Below are 22,298 nucleotides of genomic sequence, written 5' to 3' on the forward strand. Positions count from 1 at the left end.
ACCATCACGTCCGGTTCAGAAACAGTGCGATACACAGACGCCACCCACAAAGCTCCCCGTCTCTGTATCTGCGAGAAATGTTTACGATATACCTCTTTGCCGAGAACGTCAGCCCATACCTGTGCGCCGTAGAGCAGGACAGACTGCGTTGAACTCATCAGGAAATGTTGCATGCTAGATGTAGGACCACCAATTTTTGCTATTAACCTACTCAATGCCGAAACTCCAGCTGAAGCCTTGTTTACTACTGCTTCAATTTGCTCCAGAAAACTCGTCTTTGAGTCAAGAATCAGTCCGAGGTGCCTTACCGCTGGTTTTGACTCGATTATCGACTCGCCGTCTTGAATGAAGTGCTCTAACACACTTCAAGGCCCTGATCCAATATGAATTGTTGCGCCAACGATTATTATTATTATTATCGACTCGCCGAACGATATGGGACGCAGGGTCGGAATTCTCTTTTTAGTCAGAATGACTTCTTCGATTTTTTCCAGTGCAAGGTTGAAGCCATGAGTAATCATCCATCCGCTTGCCCGTCGCATAAATATGCCGAGTCTGCTTTGCGCCTGTTCGACAGTGCGTCCAACAACAAGCACCACAACATCATCTGCATAGCCGATCAGGTGCGACTCCTCTGGCATGTCGAGTTTACGTAGACATGAGTAGAGTACTAGGTAGGGTTCCAGAAGTCCGGCCCTAGGATGGTTCCCTGTACTACCGTCGATGTGACCTCCATTCTCCTCTGGCCATCTAGTGGTTCATAGAGCAGGGAGCGGTTCCTCAGAAAGCCCATCAATCTCCGTACGAATCCGTGGAAAGTATTGTCTAGTGTGCATAGAATGTCTTTCCATTTTACGAAATTAAAGGCGTTTCTAACGTCAAGCGTTACGAGGAGCACCACCCGTCGAGTTCGGCGGTTATGTGCCTCCGCTCGTCGAACGGCATCAACTATGGATCTCTCTGCTCTAAAACCAAACTGCCGGGGAGATAAATCTCTGGCAGCGCATATCGCTTCAGTGAGTCTACTTCTGATGAGCTTTTCGAGCACTTTTCTAGCAGTGTAAAGCATACATAGTGGGCGGTATGAAGATGGCAACTCGGGGTCGCCTTTCCCTTTGTGGATCAGCGCAAGCCTTGCCACCTTCCAACGAGCAGGGAAAGGGCCCTCTTTCAGGCAAGCGTTGAATGCGATGAGCAGTAGGTCTGGCCGATGTTGGAATACCAGTTTGTATACCTCTGCTGGAATAACATCGGGTCCTGGTAGCTTCTTGCTTTTCATAGAGAGGACTGCCTGTTCCCACTCTTTTATAGCGAAAAGTGGGCAGTTTTCTGCGCTCTCCGCGCCGACGTCATCATCCCATACGGAGTCCGGAGGGAATAGTTCCCTTATAATGCGGTCAATCTGCTCTGCCTTAAGTGAACAGGGTTTTCGCAGACCCCCGATTTTTCAGGTTAGTCCCCACGGGTCCCCATTCACCTCGTCGACCAGATACCGCCAGCAGCAAGCTTCGCTCTTGTTTATTGCCCTGCGGAGTCTGCTTTTGGCTGATGTGTACTCCGTCATTATCGTATATGCCTAATCTCGGTCGCTCGCCTGTAACACTTCTTCCGAAGCCCGCGATTTCCACTGTCCACCAATACATAGAAGGTTTGCCACGTCTCGCTGCCCTCCTGCGCATGGAGGCTCCGCAGGCCGTGGTTATGTAGTTCATAACTGAATTTACGATAGTGTCAGCTGCATCGTCACCACCTCCAGCAGTCCCCTCCAGCGCAGCCCCTCCTATTCCAAAAATTTAGACAAACCTCCCGGTATTCATTTTCACGACGTTCCATGCACAGAAAGCGCGCCACTAAAACACGTTATCTCTGAACCCCGAATCCAGGCAAAGCCGTCCCCTCGGCCTTGGGTAAGAACCCTAAGGAGAGTACCGTCCGGAACCCAGATGACAGCGGTACCTGATATGTCAGGGTGACATGAAACTGGGCTCTTGTTTTGGTACTTGTCACTGATCAGTGCTAAATTAGCTTTGGTCTCTGCAACGAACTGCGCTAGCAATTCGTGAGTGGTTGCACTCCGGTGCATATTGATTTGTAGGATGCGAATCATGTGGACTGCCTCCTAACTCTTTCCAATTCTGCTCTAAAAATTGGACACCCCCGAGCCCACAGTGTGCGCAACGTTCTCATCAGTCACGCCACGGTCCCTGGCAGGTTGCAGATGTGTGGCCATAATCCAAACATCTGTGACATTTGGTTGGGGCGCCCCGGATTCGTATCCTACACCCTACCCAATCAATTCTTATTTTCCTGCTGTTTAGAGGTTTAATCGCGTATTACTCAGCAATTTCCACCACAGCGAGTTTTTGACATGGGCACTGGTTACCTCCGGACATTTGCGCTTGATGGCCTCTTCTACCTCGTTCTTTTCTCTGAGGTAGTCAAGGTCTGGGATTTCCAAAGAACACATGGGTTCCTGGCTGGAAACCAAAGCTTTTTCTCCCAGAAGTCCTGGACTGCTTCACAGAACGTAACTTTATTTATTGTCTTCGGGCCTGGTTCAACTAGGACTCCACCACCCTTCGTTTTGCAAATGGAAGACACTTACTCTCCGTTTTCTTCGGGTTTAATCTTGTAATGAATTTCACTGAGCGCTTCCGCAAAAGTCTTGCCTTCCGTCGGCTTGATAAGCAGAGCTGTCGGTCTAGTCCTCCTTCGTCTCCCCACCTTTTCTTTTGGTGCTCCGTCTTTCGTGTCCGCCTTAATTTTAGGCAGAGGTTTTTCTGATGGCGCGACGTGTTATTGTCTCTTGTTCCTCTTCGCCATCTTCTTTTGAGAGTACCTGAGTGAAGTGTTCTCCAGATGTCCCTACCTCCTTTCGTTTTTTTCCCAGTTCACTCTGCAATGGGCTGTCTGCGATCCGTACTCGTCGTGTTCTCGTCGGGAGGCGCGGTTGTTTCTACTTCTTGCGGATTTTCTCTTACTCTGCATGTCCGTTTATAATATTAAATGCTGTCCAGGAGCTCTTCCACTTCCATTAGCCCGTTTTTCACCCCCTTGCCGATGTTTTTCTGGAGGAATGTCGCAGCTCGCATGGGCTTCACAACTGCCGGGCATTTGTTAGCAAGCCAGTTTCCACTGTGCCTTTTTCCGTAATTATAGCACTGCGTGGTATGGTCTGGGTTACTGTCTCCGTTGCAGGTGCCGCATCACTTTGCGAGTCCTTCTCTCCGTCTGCGCGTCCTGATGTCTCGTCGGGTATTTCAACCTTTGTTGCGTCCTTCGCTGGGCGCTGGGGCGACGTCGCATTTTCGTGCTGCGAATAAACACAGCCAGCTTACTCTCCACTTCCACTATCTCCTCGTTTGATTTGTTTTTGTTCTCCATTTAAGTTGTTTACCAGCGCATCATGTGCAAGAGAGCGGCTCGCTATATTCACAAACGGGTATACATGCCCTCCGAGGCAAAGTCCCTACCCCAGTTCCCTGAGGGCTAACCTACCATTAGCTGATCCCGGAACTTAAGGACGAATCAGTGCTCGCTCGGGGCAACGCGGTCTACTAATACCGGTTCAATGCACACTACGCGACCAGGGTCCCGAAGGGGCTGACTCCTAATACACGCCACAGCTACCACCTTGGCAGAGCTAGGTTCACATCACCCCATGGACGTCGGCAAAGAGTTGCCGACCGCTATGGAACTTCCAGTATATCCCGGCGTGAATCAGTTATTAGCAGTTCGCTCTTCACCGAGAAACTTTCTCGAGGCTACTACCTAGGACGCAGGTATTATGCCAGCTAGGGGGTCAGAACTACTTGCTCGGGGACCTTCCGTATCGTAAGCGACCCATTAAGGATCGTTGACGACCCCTGAGGGGGTAGTTGATCCTTTGTGCCATTCCCTGAATCCATTCCTGGATATGGAGAACTAGATTGTGGGTTCAGCTACCCCCTGCCAGTCATCCCACTGTTGATCCCACTTTTCCACGCCTTTCGGTATTCTATATCCTTCTTCGGGAACGGCTCGGCAGAGGTTCTCAAGAATCCCAGAAAGAAGAAGAAGGTGGTTAAAGCCAAACCGTTGGCTAATGCCCCTAAAATTTGCAGGATTACAGAGGCAAACCTTACGCCTGCGCAAAACAAGATATACCCTGATACTGCTGTGGAAGCCCTAGTTTCCAGCTTGAATTCTGTGAAGGCGGACGATGGATCGGTCGACCCCCCGGAAGTTGTCACAGTTATTACTAATAATCCTTCTATAATCTCTGTTCATTCTACCAGCTTGATTACTCCCTGTGAGAGATTTGTCCCTCCGCCTTTGAAACCAGTTCCTGGGAATGCATCCCTTCTGGCTCTCCAGAATTCGGTGGACCTGACTCCCATTAATAAAGTGAAAAACCCCCCCAAAAGCTATCCCGTCTTGGTTAAAAGGATCAAGATTTCGAAAACTACCCGTCCCAACTTAAATTCCTTCCAGCTACATCATGAAATCGAATCGCTCAACATTCGAAATGTACTCCATTCTGTACAAGCTAGTTGGAGCAGTGTGAAAGTCCGTTTGAAATCCCTAGGCTTAGAGCGTTCATACCTTATAGATGTGCCTACAGACATGGGGTGGTCAAAAATATAACTCTCTGTTACGACATGAAAACGATTATGGATGCTGAATCGTCGGTTAAAATCATGAATGCTGAAAGACTACCTCATAAAATTCCTGAGCCACTTTGGACTCCAATACGGTTGCCAGAGGCTTTACCAATGTCGTGAAAAGGAAAAGCCTGGTTTCACCCACCAGAAGCCTCCTCCAACAACACTGCCCAATTTTTTCAAACCAATCACTCCCGTATGAGGTGGTATCGACGTACAAGAGGGAAATCATCAAAATGTTGCTAATGCTGAATGAAACTTTTATAAGACTTGATGTTCAGGAACTCCACACCAACTGGCTTGATATGTCGTTGCCATTTAGTGCTGATAATGCCGCCCGACGGTCGAAACAGATTCGAATGGTGCGACCCCTCCATTTTTGTCGCAGACATTCTTTTGGATGGATATGGATATGGTCGTTATTTTTCCAAGGGCTCGGGCTAATTCTATAATCGGATCCTCCGAGAACACCCCTGCGCCCGATCCACCCTCCATGACTGACCCGTCGGTGAAGATTATTAGGTCTGTAATCTGAAAAGGCCCATGACCACTTGTCGACCATTCTTCTCTTTCGGTGGTTACGACAGTGTATGTCTTTTCAAAGATGAATCTGGAAACCATATGATCGGTCGCATGACCGTGTGATTGGTCGCCTTTCCACGCCCCAATGGTATCGAGCCTATATGCGTCGTTGGCTGCTTTCCGTTTCACCTCCAAGTGAATGGGGGGGTAAATTTAGGATAGCTTCAAGTGCCGCAGTCGGCGTAGTACTCATTGCTCCAGTAATACTTAGGCAACCAAGTGAATCTGCGTTAGCAACTTCCTGCTATTAGCAAAGTTCAGGCTTGACCCCCAGACGATGCATGCATACATCAAAATGGGTTTTATTATGGATGTATACATCCAGTGTATCCGTTTTGGTGAAAGTCCCTAGGTCTTACCTATCGCATTCCTACAGCACCAGAGCAATCTGCAGGATTTCTGATATTGTTCCTGGATATGGTGCTTCCACGTTAGCTTGGAGTCGAAATGTACTCCTAAGTACTTGACTGTTTGTGCCAGTTGGATTTCCGCCCCTGCTAGGGTGGGTAGCGTATAGCTGCCTCACCTGACGTTCCTAGTGAACATAACTAGTCCAGTCTTCCTAGTGTTCACCGTGAGTCCATTGCGGAGGCACCAGCTGTGGATTTCATGCAGAGTTGCATTCAAGCGGTCACATACTGCGTCCGCAAACTTGCCGGTAATTATTACGGCTAGGTCGTCCGAAAATGCTTGCGCAAAGACTTTTTTGTCCTCCAGGAACCACAGCAGGGTATCCATTACCAAGAGCCATGGCAGTGGAGGGAGAACCTCTCACTGTGGGCAGCCCCTGAGACATCCTGCTTCAATAGACTTCTAGCCGACTGATATGTGGATTTTTCTCCACTATAGCTGATTAGCAGCGGTTCGATTCCATGCTGTCTTGCCGCATCATAAATTGCCGCGAATGAGGCATAATTGAAGGTACCTTCGATGTCCATGAATGCGCCTAAGGCGTATTCTTTATCGGACATCGCCTTTTCAATTTTTGCCGTAAGTTCATGGAGTGCTGTTTCCGTGGATTTGTCATTCTGGTAGGCGTGTTGCCTAAGGTGAAGTGGCCACTTAGGAATGTGTGTATCCCTTATGAACCGATCTACTAGTCTTTCTAGTCCTTTTAGGAGAAAGGACGATCGGTGTGAAGCTTTTTGCGTCTGTGTAGGTGGGTTTTCCTGATTTGGGAATGAATAACACCTTCAGCGCAGGGATGATGCCATCCGGACCTGCAGACTTGTATCTATGGAACGAGTTAAATGCCCATTTCCTTCGCTCCAGTGCCAGTGCATGCCAGATTCCAGTCTCTCGGTTGAGGGCTGTATGCACCTATTGGCCCCGAGATTAGATTTTGGATACTGCCTGGGAAGTGCACTTCAAGAAAATCGTTTGCCGTTTCTTCATCGCTTTCTGTGTACTTCCCATTCTGTAAACGTAAATAACCCAGTTTCTGGCTACGTTCTTTGATCAGAATCCTCTTCAGCTTTGAGGTTGCCTCAAGAGAGTTAGTCTCTTCGCAAAAGCGTCTCCATGAGATCGCTTAGCCGATCTTATGCTCTTCTTTAGAGCCTCTTTATAGCGATTCCAGCTAGTGCCTGATTCATCCTATAGAGCAGATTGAGAAGCATCCTTGTCGTTCTCCTCTGTTTTGCCAAATCCGAGTTCCACCATGTTGTTTTACCCTTCTTTGGCATCTTGAGTGGACAGCTTTCTTCGAAAGCTTCTCTCATGCTAGTTGTGATCAGCTGGGTTGTCTTCTCAATTCCAGCAATGGATTTGATGCGCTTCCCAGGGATCGTGACTTGGGCGCTCAATTCTATTGTATACATCACCCAACTGCCTTCCTCGGATTCCGAAATGGAATGGGTGGTCCATGCCCATTACGAAATCAATGCGTCTGCGATCCGAGAGTGTGATATCGTTTGATACTCTCCACTTTCCGATCAAAGCCGCGATGTCAGGAGATGCCACCGTGATGTCGATGACCTCTCGCCTGACCACGTTGAAGAAAGTGGGTTCATTGCCCACATTTAGGATCTGCAAATCGGTTCCTACTAGATACTCCAGTAGTCTCGATCCTCTTGCATTGATGTTCGAACTTCCCCAGCATATGTGATGAACGTTGACATCACATCCTATTATTACCCCCATGCCTCTAATTTTGGCATATTGGATAGCTCTGATGAACGTTCCACTGGGAGCGTCTTCTGCGTCATAGGGAAAATATACAGAGCACCATAGTATCTCTTTATCTCCCTGTCGACTTTTTATGGCTTTATGCCAGGTACAACTGTCTGTCGTAACCTTCTGTAGAATCATCACATATGTGAAGTCGCTTCTTGCTGCAAGAATCAGCGAATCTAGGCAGTATCTCTTCGTGCTTTAGTCGAGCTGCGTTTTCAGTGGAGTTGAGCAGGTACACCTCCATAGGTTGGTTTACTAAGTTGCTTCGGCGATATTTTCTACTAGTTACAATCTGGGTTTCTGCGGTGGTCTTGAAATCTCGCTGATATTCGTCTTAGCAAATATCTCTCGCCGTGGCGAAGCTAGATGATTCTCGTTGTGGGGAATCTCGGTAATTCACTCGTCAAATTCTTGCATCTCTCTTTTGAAATGGAAGCCACTGCATTAATCATTATTTTAAATCTTATGGCCAAGTAATGCTGAAAATGTAAATGTAATGAGAGTTTGAGCTGTAGAAAGTGAACGTAAGCAAGGTGAATTCGAAGGACATCCCTCTAAACACCAGCCCATGACACTTTCTAAACCTAATCTTTGATATCCACGAAACACGACATATTCCAACCTCAAGTTCCCTGTACAAGCCAGAAGATTAGGTGTCCATTGCATACATGTGTCCTTCGAGGTATCAAATCCTTGTTTGGCCACAATTCCATTTGGGGTGGATTGATACCATTACTTTGTGCTTGAAAGCCTTTCAAACCATTATTGGTTCAATTGAATTTGTCATTAGTGGGAGTAGCTGAAACGCCACAAATTTGTCCATTTAGCAGGTTTATGTGCAAAAGGAATTAGGAAATTCACGAGCTTATATATAATGTTTACCTCCGAGTTTCCACAAGGTCTGCTGTTGGCAATGTGACCTGTCCAACTACTACACACATCCAAACATGATTTCCATTAGCACATGCTTTTGGGTACAGGATCCGATTGTGGTTTTTGCAAGTCCATAATATTTCAAATTATTAAGTGCATTTGACTATGCACAAAACGTCAGCACTGCCTTTGGTAATACCATTAATCATATTATATAGTTGCACTCACTGCCGCTGTAATGGAAGTCATTTATCAAATTTTCGAGATTAGGCCTAAGCCTCTTTCACTTCGAATTTGTGTACTCCTATTGAATGCATTTCATGACGTCAAAGCCCACTTTGCTACCAGCATTATGGGATGCTTATTTTCCCTTGCAATATTTAGGCTAATAACGTTATACCTTAATAAGATGATAAGTCTATATTCAATGAACCAAATTGCGAACTGGGCAGGCCAATGGTTCTGGAGTCTTAGTCGAACTAGGCCCGAAGACTATAAATAAAGGCACGTTCTGTGGAGCAGTCAAGGGGCTTCTGGGAGAAAAAGCTTTGGTTTCCAGCCTGGACACACGTGGGTTGCTTTGGAAATCCGAGACCTTGACTTTCTCACGGAAAAGAACGAGGTAGAAGAGGCCATCAAACGCGAATACCCAGAGGTAACCAATGTCCGGATTGGTATCGCCTCCGCGAACTCCCGAGGCCGAAAACTCGCTGTGTTGGAAGTTGCCGAGCAATACGCGAGGAAGCTTCTAAACAGCGGGGAAATAAGAATTGGTTGGGTAGTGTGTAGGATACGAATTCGGGCCGCCCCAACCAAATGTTACAGATGTTTGGATTATGGCCACACATCTGCAAACTGTCGAGGACCTGACAGAACGGCACAATGCCGTAAATGCGGTCAGGCAGGCTATAAAGCGAACACCTGCAATGAAAAGGAAAGCTGCGTCCTATGCAAGGACCGTGGAGCGACTGATGAGATCGTTGCGCACACAGCGGGATCGGGGCGCTGTCCAGTTTTCAGAGCAGAACTAGAAAGAGCTAGGACACGGTCAACATGACTCGCATCCTACAAATCAATATGCACCGGAGTGCAACCGCTCACGATTTCGCAGTTCGCTGCGGAGACCAAAGCTGATTTAGTACTCATCAGTGATCAGTACCGAAACAAGGGCCCAGTTTCATGGCACCTAGACATATCAGGTACCGCTCCCATCTGGGTTCGGAACGGCACCCTCCTTAGGGTTCTTGCTCAAGGCCGAGGAGACGGCTTTGTCTGGATTCGGTGTTCAGGGATAACGTTTTTTAGTGTCTATCTTACGCCGAATGAGACGATGCCGGACTTTCGTCGGAGGCTTGATACTTTGGAGGACACTATCTTAAACACGGATGGGCGTATCCTGGTCGGGGGTGACTTCAATGCTAGGGCATGCCTCACACAGATTCCAGAGGGAAACGAATTCTGGAAATGGCGGCGAGAACAAGACTGGTAGTTCTAAACAGCGGATCCACCCCAACGTTCCGGCGCCCGGTCTGCGAAGGAAGCATTCCAGACGTAACCTTCGCGTCGGAATTACTGGTGTCGCTAGTAGACGGGTGGCGAGTTCTGGAAGACTTCTCGGCAAGTGACCACCAATACATTGCTTTCGAAGTGGTGGACACAAACTCTCGGTGTGCGCCACCCCAGCGAGCTTTCTGTGCATGGAACGTCGCGAAAGTGAACACCGGGGAGTTTGTCGAAACTCTGGGAACAGGTGGGGCCACGCTGGAAGGTACTCCTGGAAGCGGTGGCGCGGCAGCTGATACTGTCGTAAATTCAGTTATGAACCTGATAACGACGGTCTGCGGAGCCTCCATGCCCAGGAAGACATCGAGTCGCGGCAAACCTTCCATGTATTGGTGGACAGTGGAAATCGCAGAGCTCCGAAAGGAGTGTCACAGGCTCCGCCGCTTAACACAACGTCTAGGCGGCCGAGAGGAGGCATGTACCACAATGATGGAGTACAAATCAGCCAAAAGGAGACTCCGCAGCGCAATAAACAAGATCAAAGTCTGCTGCTGGCGGTATCTGGGGACTCAGTTACAAACGGGTAACCCGAAAAATCAGGGCTCTGCGAAAACCCTGTTCACTTAAGGCCGAGCAGATGGACCGCATTGTAAGGGCCCTCTTTCCTGCGCACCCGTATGGGATGGTGACGTCGGCACGGAGAGCGCAGAGGACTGCCAATTTTTCTCTATAAAAGAGTTGGAACAGGCAGTCCTCTCTATGAAAAATAAGAAGGCGCCAGGACCCGATGGTATTCCAGCAGAGGTGTACATTGCAACGCCGGCCAGACCTACTCCTCGGCGCATTCAACGCTTGCCTCAAAGAGGGCATTTTCCCTGCTCGTTGGAAGGTTGCGAGGCTTGGGCTGATCCATAAAGGGAAAGGCAACCCCGAATTGCCGTCTTCATACCGCCCACTATGTATGCTTGACACTGCTGGGAAAGTGCTCGAAAAGCTCATCAGAAGTAGACTCGCTGAAGCGATACGCGCTGCCGGAGATTTATCTCCTTGGCAGTTTGGTTTTAGAGCAGGGAGATCGACAATTAATGCTGTCATGCAAGTCGTGGGCGCCGTTCGACGAGCAGAGGCACATAGCCGCCAAACTCGACGGGTGGTGCTGCTCGTAACACTTGACGTCAGAAACGCCTTTAATTCCGTAAGATGGAAAGACATTCTAGGTACACTAGACAATACTTTCAACGTGCCGAACTATCTCTTACGGATTTTGAGGGACTATCTGAGGAACCGCTCCCTGCTCTATGAAACACTAGAGGGTCAAAGGTCACAGGTCACAGGGAACCATCCTAGGGCCGGACCTCTGGAACGCTACCTATGACAGTCTGCTTAAACTCGACATGCCAGAAGACTCGCGCCTGGTCGGCGATGCAGATGATGTCGCAGCGCTTGTTGCTGGACGCACTGTCGAACAGGCGCAAAGCAGACTCGGCATATTGATGCGACGGGTAAGCGGATGGTTTCAACCTTGCACTGGAAAAAACCGAAGTAGTCATCCTGACTAAGAAGAGAATTCCGACCCTGCGTCCCATATCGTTCGGCGAATCGATAATCGAGTCAAAATCAGCGGTAAAGTACGTCGGGCTGACTCTTGACTCAAAGATGAGCTTTTCTGAGCAAATCAAAGCAGCAGCGAACAAGGCTGCGGCTGGAGTTTCAGCGTTTAGTAGGCTAATGGCAAACATGAGTTCAACGTAGTCTGTCCTGCTCTACGGCGCAGAGGTATGAGCTGGCGCTCTTAACAAGGAGGTATATCGTAAACGCGTTTATCGTGGCGTCTGCGTACCGTACTGGCGTGGCTGAATCGGAAGCATGATGAGACCGACTATTTCCTTACCCAATTTTGGGCATGGAAGTTTTCAGTTTTACCTGCATAAGATTGGAAAGGCGCGTTCTCCGGATTCCTGATTCGAAAAACAGCCGGTTTCGGCCTTAAGTTGGGGTCACATGAAATACTGTCCATTCGACTGTACAGGGGGAAAAGAGCTCCAACCAAGAAGCACCATCGTAGACGCGTTACGCAAGTACGTTCGGGGTGGGATCTGCCTATCGCAACCTCACCTGCGCCCTATCATTCACCGTTCGGTGAACTGTGCCTCAACTCCCCCCAGAGCTTTTCAAGATATCCGAAATCCTCCTCTACTGTTCTGTGCTCATGACAACAGTCTTATTTCGATCTTGGTGTTTAGATAATTGCATTTTCAAATTTTAGACAAAGCAATGAAAGCGGATCTAGCGCTGTTAATGTATCAGGCGACCGGTGCCACCGTCGGCAAAAACCACCCTCCCTAGGCGCAGGTGTTTGAGAAAAGATGGCATCGTCCATTGAACTCCTCCATGTCCTCCCGACAAGACAGAATAAAGAACGTCGCCGATAATAAGAAAACAAGTCGGGAAACCGAAAGCTTGACGCTTCAGATATAAAAGGTTTTGTGTTTATCTAATTTAACGGGCAACAAACACATTAAACTCCAATCAATTATTGTCCTCAGGAGGACGAGGAAGTAAAAATCTTATCCTACATTTAAAACTACTTAAAGTAGAGAAGTTAAAAGGACCAAGCTGTTCTGTGTTGTAATTTCGGCGAAGCCTGGGACTCAGGGAATGAAAGTAGACTTGGAGCTCTGGAAAGGGCACGTTGAAAATGTCTGCGCTAAGTGTGTTATAAGACGCAGGACGGCAGGTGATGTCGTCAGCGGCGGAGCAATCCATCAGACCCGAGGAAGGTTTAAAAAATGCACATAGATCCAGATAGGATCTACGCTGTTGTAGGAAGGGAAGGTTCAGAAAGCGGAGGCGGGAGGGGTAGTCTACACAAGGGAAGCTTTTCTTAAAGAAGAGGGAACGGATGAATTTACGTTGCACATTTTCAAGGGCAAGACAATGACAGTTACGGGAGGGTGACCAGATCACGGAGCAATACTCGAAGGTGTCCTCACGAGGAAATTGAATAGAGCTAAGGACGGTTGGATGGAGTCAAAATCAGAGGAGGAGCAAAGTATAAAGCTTGACAATTTTGCCGCTTGATTGGTGACATCGAGGCAATGGGTGTCAAAGCGGAGCTTATTGTCGAAAGTGACGCCGAGGTCTTGAGTGGAATTTAAGCAGGGTAAGGAATGCCCGTTAAGAGAGTAGGAGAAAGAAGTGGGTGAGGGATTTTAGGGAGTAGCAAATGGAGCGATACTTTCTGACTTTTAGCGTTCTTTGTGCCCAGGTTAGATTGAAGGGAAACACAGTCCATAGGCGACGATATAGCGGAAAACAGCTTAAGGTCGTCTGCATAGAGCAAACAGGAACAAGTAAGGAGGAAAAGTAACAAAGAATTCAGAATAAATCCCTGTGGGACGCCAGAAGAGGAGCGGGAAGTACAGCCGTCAAAAAAGACGCGGCAGGATCGGTTGGAAAGGTAAGAGGAAAGCCATAAAACAAGTGGTATGGGAACGTTTAGAGACGAGAGTTTGGGGATAACTGGGCGAGGGCGAGGGCAGTTAGGTTCGTGTCCTGCCATGAATACCCTGAACTATTCCATTCGTAATAAGCTCACCCAGTACAGTTCCCTCAGCCATTCCACTTGGTTGTTTTTTGGAATAGCTGGCTTATGACCAACTTCCGATTTTGATTTCAGTAGTTTAAGGGTTGCCATTGCCTATCTTACTTTAGCTTCTGAGCGTACCTCTTTCGCTATTCTCTAATTTACCTTTTCCCCCTTTCTGTCCATTGTTGGGGCGTCACACTGGATGCTGTTGCCTTCCTCAGTGGAGTGGGACCCCGGGAAATGAGCTGTGAGTAGCAGATGGACCCCTCGTCATTCTCTGTAAATGTCCCATCTTCTATCTTCAAGCAGATAGGAGATATTGCTTTTGGCTATAGCCTCCACCAGGGTGCGTTCATTGATCACTTGCTTGTCTTGGCCGAACGGTTGGTCTCAAATGCGTCAACGACGACTGTGTTGTAGTCTTCCAGGGCTATTTCCAGCTCTATTTCGCTCCTGATATCACTGCTCACTCGTAGATAAACCAGGTTATCACTCAAGTGTCTTGTGTAGGAGTCCCAATTTGTGCTCCTCGGATCCCTTGTTATTCTATCTATCATAATTCCATGTAACACGCTCATTCTATACCCTCCCATTCTTGACTAAGTCGCTCATCAGAGTGTTTCCTCGAGTTATGTGTAATACCCCTTCCCTGGTACTGGGCACGAATATTGACGTGTTCCTTACGTTATGCATTTCTAACCTATTGCTAATGATAAATTCAAGAGGGTACTCACTTCTTCGATTAATTGCATTGCTTCGCTAGCCGAGCTGAAGTTGAAACGCCTTCGTTCGCAGAACTTCGCCAATCTAACGACTTTCATTCATTCATTTCATTGGAATCCGGTTGTCGTTTCCTGGCAGTATTCTGATTTCACGACTGCCTCTCAAGTTCTTACCGCAGCTTCTAGTGAGACTCGGACAACCACAAGGTCTCCAATTAAAAACTCTGAAAGACATATGTTTTAAGTTTCTTTAGAGAATGATACAAGCTCTTATTTTGGAGGAATTTCAAATTATTCTCCCTCCTTATAGACCGCGAATCTGCTTCCAGTACACCCAGGGTTCTTGACCCAGCACTATTTTAATAACTTCCTTCGAACTTCCCGTTAAAATCACTGCAGATGCATTCTTTGTATGGTCGAGGTTTACCTGGGCTATTTAATGCTGGCCTTTGGCTCCATTAGTGCTTGCAATGTTAGTACTTCTGTCAGAGTATCGTTCTCGTCTGGCGCTTCCATTGCGTTTCCCTGTTCGACTTAAGCCCTAGGTCTAAATCGAACTCTTAAGTGGGCAGCAGACCCACTTCACTGCTTGGCCGTACTCTTTCAGCCACTGGTTTCCGTGATTCCTTCGGGGACCTCGGTAGACTTTTCAGCTGATGTATTCTCCGAAGTATCTTTCCTTTGTTTTTCCCTGTGTACGTGCACAGATATGTTGTCAAATCTGTAATAGATGAGGCAGTTACGATGTTTGAAAGCCTCCAAGAATTGGTCATCTATCCCGATCGTGAGGGGTTTGCCTTTGCCTGCTTTCTAATAACTCTGTATAATCGGATGTAACGATCTAGGTTTTAAGTGATGGGGAAGCTTACTCTTCTCAATCGTTCCAGCTTTGGGAAGGTTGAGTGTCATCATGTGGCCACATAGTATACCAACCCTAGCACCTGTTTGCAGTTCCGTTGCCTTCCATCCTGGCTATTCGGGGACTATAGTCAGAATCCAGTCCGTCACGCCCTCAGTCTACCAGTACAAGACCTAATCGAAAGTGTATGCCCGTGAAGATGAGCTCCTTATTCCTTCCCTCAAACATCCTCATGACAATGAAGTCCTTGAATGAGTATTTGCTTCGAAAATATTTTCAACAGGATGGTCAATAGAATGCTGGATAGCTCCTACCTCTTCAATGACCTCCCTGAAATTCCTCCTCTTGACTTTGACTCCACTGCTGGCTTTCCCAACTTCTCCCTACTTGGGTATATTCGTTTCCCTCACCTCCGTCTGATAGTTCAGTTTATATGTGATACAGAGACCTGCATTTCTTAAAACAGGTGGCATGACATATTTCTTAAACCAGGGAATATGGAAGTTACGAAGTCCGCCGTGCCATAGTCGCCCATAGCGCGATAAAATCAAGCTTACTAACTAAGACGGCTAGGTATCAGTAAGACTGAAAATTATCCAATAGCCTCGGTTCGCATGACACCTTGGATTGGTGGAGGTGTTTTTCAACTACTCAGTCTAGATCCGCAGCGGTTTATTAATAGAAAGGTCACCTCGTACAGACTGTAACTATCATCGCCCACTAACGGCTTTGGTAGGCAAACGACAGACAAGTTTCTGGACAGCCATATATGAAGCCCAGAGAAGTAGGTTGGTTCCCAGAGAACTGTGTTCTACATCAGGCTATCCTGCAGTCCTTTGCTTGACCCCTATAATATGTCATAGAAAGCAAGCCTCGCCACTTTATCGGTAAACTCCTCTGGTGCATAATGATGATGCTCTATATTCTAGACTGGAACCTTGCACTCGAGGTTCTGTCAAAAACCGGCTCGCAGGTTAAGAGAATGCGCAGGAGTACTATGCACTGAGCCACCTTTTCACTTCCCTTAGACCCAGAACTTACAAAACTTACTGGAGGTCTTCGATACCGTAGTCGAAGAGCGTGCGCACATTCTAGAAACCAATCATAAACGTGTTCGATAGTCTTGACAGTTGCTACCTTACCAATTTCTATCCTTTTTTATATGCCTTTTATGACAAGCGCAATATTAAAATATTAAACCCGACTGAGCTCCATTAGTTGAAGCCCATCTGATCTTATGGCAGGCTATGAGCTTGAACAATTTACCTGCTGCTTCCTTCACATTTATCAAATCTTCTACAGCTAATCACAATGGAGGGTACCATCCATAAACAAGATATCCCATGCTTCAATTATTATCTACTACAAGGATTAATGCTTCCATCTCCACCCAGCTTCCATCTCAATTCAATCAACATGTCGACTTGAAGTGACAACTGGTACTCCTCACTCACGAAATGTTTACTCCAGCAGTCCCTCCTCTGAATAAACTCTCAGTCATAAATAAATTAACTTAAACGTAAATAACCCATTTTATGAAAACGTTTATCAACAGAGCTGACATAACGTGACATGTATTGATTTCAGACGATCTAAACGACGAGAAGTTCCAGCGACGAACGACGGTCAAATTAGGTATTCGTCTCATGCACAAAATCTCGTCGGATTTGAAAGCGATTCAAGAAACTAATCCGATATTCACGTCAATTCCAAAAACCATACGACTGCGACTGTCACCCAAACAAATTAAATTCCACTATCTCTACAAGAACCACCATCAGACGACGAAGAGTTCCAGTGATACCACCAGCTGCACGGACAATGGGGTAGGTGGTAGCAGCGAGACAGCAACTATCGGGTATAAGGACGAAGGAAGCAATCATCTACCACATAATCCAGCCATGCCAGTAGCGACTAAGCCTCGACCGACATCCATCACACCGGATTTCGCGTCTCTGAGGACGACGCAGGAAACAACACAACCGAACGATATTAGCGGATCATCGTCCACCATAGGGACCTCGCGCTCCCTGCCGTCCAGCTTGAAGGTAAGCACCTCCTAACTTACTGACTGTCATCAGAAACTCTCAACTCTGCAAATTTATTTAGCTCTCGTTAATTTTTAACGGGCAGCGTTAAGAGCCCCTTTCCATCGCAATCTCCGAGAGTAATCTGAATAATTTAAAATCATCTGGAAAAAATCGTTCAAATGTGGACGCTGTTGACAGTGGGAACTTGCAAGGACTCCCAGTCCACCTTTAACTACAGGAAATTATTCATCAGCTTCCTCTCAATGCGGACACTTTTAGAATCCTCAATGTCCCTTTCTGTTTTACGTTCTACTTCTTAGAAGCGACCATTGACACGGAAACAGGAGGCGTGTAATGCTTTTAATGTGTCAATTTTCCCGTCTGGGTATTTGAAATGGTTACTGAATTAATTAGACCGCGTATTAGGAGAATTCAATTCAGAAAGTGATGCTGAGTAATTCATGATAATGATACCATTTACAAAAAAACGGTTCAGGACATTTCCCACAAAAAGCACCTCGACCTGAATGTGTCGGCATCGTTCTAGACGTGGAGTCAATTGGCAAAAATATCAGGTTGGATTATTACTGCCAGTACTTTGAGATATAGTCCTTAGTCTTATAACAAACAAAATAAAAAGGAGTTAGAAGAGGGAGAAGAGAGCGTAGTAAAAGTATCACTTTTAATATTCCGTGGCAATAACAACTTCAATATTTAAAGAACCCTTTTTAGCCACTTGTTTTTTTTTATTTTGTTATTTTTTTTTAATGTAGGTAGTCTGTCCCAGACCGACCACAGGCTAAAACACCCCCCTGGAATGTCTAGGACTCTAACCCGGAGTCGATTGACAAATTACCTCTGGCCAGACCTATTCGGAGTAGAAGCACAACTCTGTCGTTCAGGGAGCCTCAGCTGATCTGCATCTCTCCTATTCACCTCCCTCTTTCCCACCTTAAAAATGCCTTGAGTATAACGTGCCACTCTGTTCCACGGGTCCTCGCTCTGCAACATGGCCTCAATTATAATGACCGTGGACACTTGACACACTTCCATCGAAAGGGGATGACAGTGGCGCTTCCACTTTCCCACTTTCTGCAGAAAAGAGTGTGGCTGTCGTCATCCACCACATCCTGGCAATAAATGCAGTCGGGCGACCGTGATTTTCTGATTGTGTGCAGATAAGGCTGAAAATACCGACACCTCCTAAACAGCTGGATAAGTTAATAGTCAACTTCCCTGTGCTTTCAATTAAACCACGACCGCAGGTCCTTGATGAGATGTGCGGTTCATCTACTCCTCGGTTATCTTCACCAACATTGCTGAGATGCGTAGAGAGTGGGAGCTCCCTCTTCTCAAGCGACAACTTTTTTATTTCCCTCGCCTTTTCTGAGGTATATAAACCTCTGCTCTACAGCGTGGAGAGCGATCGAAATAATCCTTCTTCGAGGTGGTTGACGTTGTTGCGGATACAACTCACAGCATCACCATTTCCAGCGAGCGCTGAACATGTTGAGCGGTGCGTACGGCAACCGCAACATCTTCCACGTATCCCACCATATGCGTTTCATCGGACTATCGTATAAGAAATTCTAAAGGTCCGAACCGGGGATAGATTCCTGAGCCATCCCCGATGTGACCTTCATTTTGCACTTTCGTTCTTGGCTCTCGTAGAGCAGTGCACAGTTCTTTAAATATTACCTCAATATCCGCAAACGATAACCTGGAGTATATAAAGAATTTTCCAGGACCTCAAACATGTGGAAGCAGCTCGTAGAATTCAAGGTACTTCTTACGACTAGGGACAGTTGCGACTACTTGTCTCAGCCATTTTCACCGCTTGTACCACTTACTCAATCACATAAATTGTCCGGCTTGCATACAAGTTTCAGCACTTCACTGAAAATATCATCCGGTCCTGGTGCTTTTTGTCCTTCATAGGCAGGACTACCCTCTCCAGTTTCTTTATAGTGATGGGGCGGCATTCCTCAGTACTCGCCCTATCGTCGACAGCAGGTGGACAGGAAAAACGGCCTGCACAATTTCTTCCACTTTCACCGCTTCCATGGAACAAAGTGATCGATGGGCACCAAGTTTTTTGGTAACCAACTTATACCCGAGGTCCCATGGCTCCATGCTAACATCACTAATTAGCTCCTGCCCAACAGCGTGCTATCTGCCTGTTGATTCCGTGACCGAGTTCCTTCCCGCTCCCTTGTATTCTGCGGATCTAAGGGTTACCTTGTTTTCGCCACTTGCACGGTGAACAGTTTCTTCATCGACTTACAATTAAAACCACCACCCACATTTCCTTTCTGCAGAATGCGGTCCTTGCAAATAACAGAGCATTTTTCCGATCCATAGGTCTTTTTGCCCGAGTTTGCAGACCTGTAACACAATGTGCTTCTGTCCTGCCCGTTGCAAGCACCGCTAGCCCAACACAGAAGACAGCAGGTTGAAACTACCCTTCGTCCTACCCCGCAACTGGGCCACCCGATCTTTATTTTCCCACAATAGAGGAGAATTTTGCTCGCTGTCTCCTCTCGGACAATAACAATAGCCAATTTTTGTCCTCTGGAGTTGGCCGATATAACTCTCACCTTCAGGTTGCTCACGTCTGGGTAATCCCTATTCATCACTTCCTCTATCTCTACCATGTTCGTGAAACAATGCAGTTCCTTTGTTTCGAGGATGTACATGGCTCCTAGATAGGAAACTACTGCTTTCGTGCTCAAAATGGTCTGAACTGTCTCACCGAACGTACTCTTCTTGTCGGTCTTCAACTCAAACGTGGCTTTCCTCTTTTCTTTTTCTTTGGTGCTGATGTCGCCGTTGTTGACTTCAACATTGCTACAGCGGAGTCACTACCGTCGCTATTGAACTTGCGTTATTGTTGATTTTTTTGACGCTATTTGGTCTATTTGGTTACCACCTCGCGGAATCCTTCTCGCTGCGTCCTTCCACGCTGTTTTCTACTCCCCTCCCCATTGGGGAAGCATCAGCGATTTGTTTTCTCCACAGATCCTTTCCTGCTGCCTTCGAGGGATTCCGTCGGCAGCTCTTCCACCTTCATTATATCATTTTTGACATCCATAGATATTCGCTGGACAATGGTAGTAGCCTTTATCTTCCGCCTTTTCGGACCTCGAATTCTCCTTCTCCTTTTTGGCCGCCAGAACTCTTACCCTCCACGGTGTCACTTCCTTTTCCATTATTAACCGGACAGTCAGTCGTTGCTTGCCTGTATGCTAGCCAGACTCCCTCCTTCAGTGCCCGTGTAACAAAACTTAACGTCGTGTCCTTAACCAATGGATGGGTCATCAGCGCGACCTGAAAATCAAACAAACAAACAAACAAGCTTATCACGCGGGCTCAATCTGGAAATTTAAGCCAAAAAAATAACGGCCTCATATGTGCAATGAAGTACGGGCTTTGGGCATCCTGAAGTCATTACATTGGAGGATACCACCCAATTATGGTGAATTTTGCGGGTTATAGAGGAATCTTCAAATTAAATAAAATTCGCTATAATCCATGGATTAACAAAAAAATAAGAGCTTTAAAACAAAGAACCAAAAAATAAAACGATAAAATGGAATAGGTCCCAAATCCGGTTGTAAAAGGAGGAGGGATCAATAGATTCTGTCCCAATGGCTCTAGGCCACTGTAGCGCTTTAGGGGGTGGGTAAGGAAAGTGCAGGTACGTTGCAGCTCCAATACGGATAACTGGCTGCTTTCATACTGGACAACACTGTGGGGAGAAGGACCGTATTGCCCAGGAATGCAATGGAGACCCCGAATACCTCTTGTGCGAAGGAAAGGAAGGATAAGCGGCACATTGCCGGAACTGGAAAATGACCGGCATTTTGGAGGGCGTTGAATGCAAAGATAAAATGCGGTTTGTTTAAATAAGTCTGAATCATTGCAAGGTCGCTCAGAATTTACTTGAGCAGACCACCTTCGAATCGGAGATGGAAATCGCCATTATAAGTGAACCTTATAAAAACCATCATGACGTATGGGCTGCAGCGGCTATATAAGAGTGTAGTCGACAAGCCATAAATGTACTATGAATTAGGCAACCAGTGGCTTTGTGTAGGCAATAATAGGTAGATCTTGACAATCCTGCCATCGACGCAAGGGAACGAAATTCAAAGATGATTGCCGGTGGCTTCAAAACTGGGGCACTTGAGGGGGGCAGCAAAGGAACAAATACAAGGAAGCGCAGTCTATTGAAGGTTTTTTGCGCAGTTGGTTATAGTCCTGGCCAACGACGGTGATGTAAACTTTGGGAAGGAGAGCTGTGCCTCAATCGTAGCCCTGCGCCGGTACGTAGTATGTCCTGGTGCGTAGGCGAGGACTACACAAAGTAGCGATCACCAGGCAATCCTCTTTGAACTATGGATCATCTATAAGGCAGAAGACTATCATGCCCAAAACCGAGAGAGATGTTAGCCTAGTCTGAAAAAGTTTTGGATGAGCAGACTTGTGGTGGGGCCTAATAAAGCAGTTGCCTCTACAGAAAGCGCTCTTGATCTGGTACAATGTATGGTCAAAACATGTGACGTGTCCATGAACATTTCCCTGCAGACTAGTTGACTTCTGGTAGAATGGTGAATTGGCTAGTCTTTGATCAGCCTGTCATCGACCCAGATGAATGGCTCCGAGGAAAGCGAAAAAAGGACGCTACTAAAGAAGCCCGTAAAGCCTTTAAGCTGATCATTGAACGGAGCAAGATTAAATGTTCAGAGGCCAACGTAAACGTGTGGGTTACCACTTATAAAATCGTAATGGGAAGGTTCAGAGGACGTTCATCTCAGCAGATCACTTGCCCTACCCTCTTTTTGAAAACTACTCTGGGGCTATTCCCCAAGCAAGAGACGAGTACCGACAACTTCCAGCAACCTCTGAATGTGACGGAGGGCAGAAGAGCTGCTGAATATTCCGGTAGAATTGGCGACAGTAAAACCCCGGACCTGGACGGAGTTCCAAATAAAGCCCTTAAGCTCGCTGTGAAATCCAGACCGGATATGTTTACGGAGTTCTTCAAAGTACGCATATCCGAGGAGATATTTCCTGCAGCGGAAGTTGGTACCACTGCCTAAAGTTCGTCAACCTCCAGGTGAACCATCCTCCTACAGACCTACACGTATTCTGCATACTGTGAGGAAAATAGTATGGGGAAGGGGGGGGGGGGTTATATTGGTTAGGTTGCTACCGGTTGCCAACAGCCGAGCAGGCATCTAATATCGACGGTATGGTTTCCGTAGAGCAAGATCAACGATTGATGCCATCAAATTATTTATTGACTTGACAGAAGCAATA

The 22,298-nt window shown here is 46.9% G+C and overlaps 1 protein-coding gene across 1 annotated transcript in view; it reads left to right on the forward strand.

Moving 5' to 3' along the window:
• Positions 1–22,298, forward strand: part of LOC119659615 — a 331,014-nt gene that overhangs the window by 202,441 nt on the left and 106,275 nt on the right. Inside the window, exon 8 of the mRNA XM_038067791.1 lies at positions 16,534–16,994. Coding sequence (XP_037923719.1) covers positions 16,534–16,994 — 461 coding nt within the window. The remainder of the gene's footprint in view (positions 1–16,533; positions 16,995–22,298) is intronic.

This window comes from Hermetia illucens, chromosome 6 (genome assembly GCF_905115235.1).
Source record: "Hermetia illucens chromosome 6, iHerIll2.2.curated.20191125, whole genome shotgun sequence".
Taxonomy (NCBI): domain Eukaryota; kingdom Metazoa; phylum Arthropoda; class Insecta; order Diptera; family Stratiomyidae; genus Hermetia; species Hermetia illucens.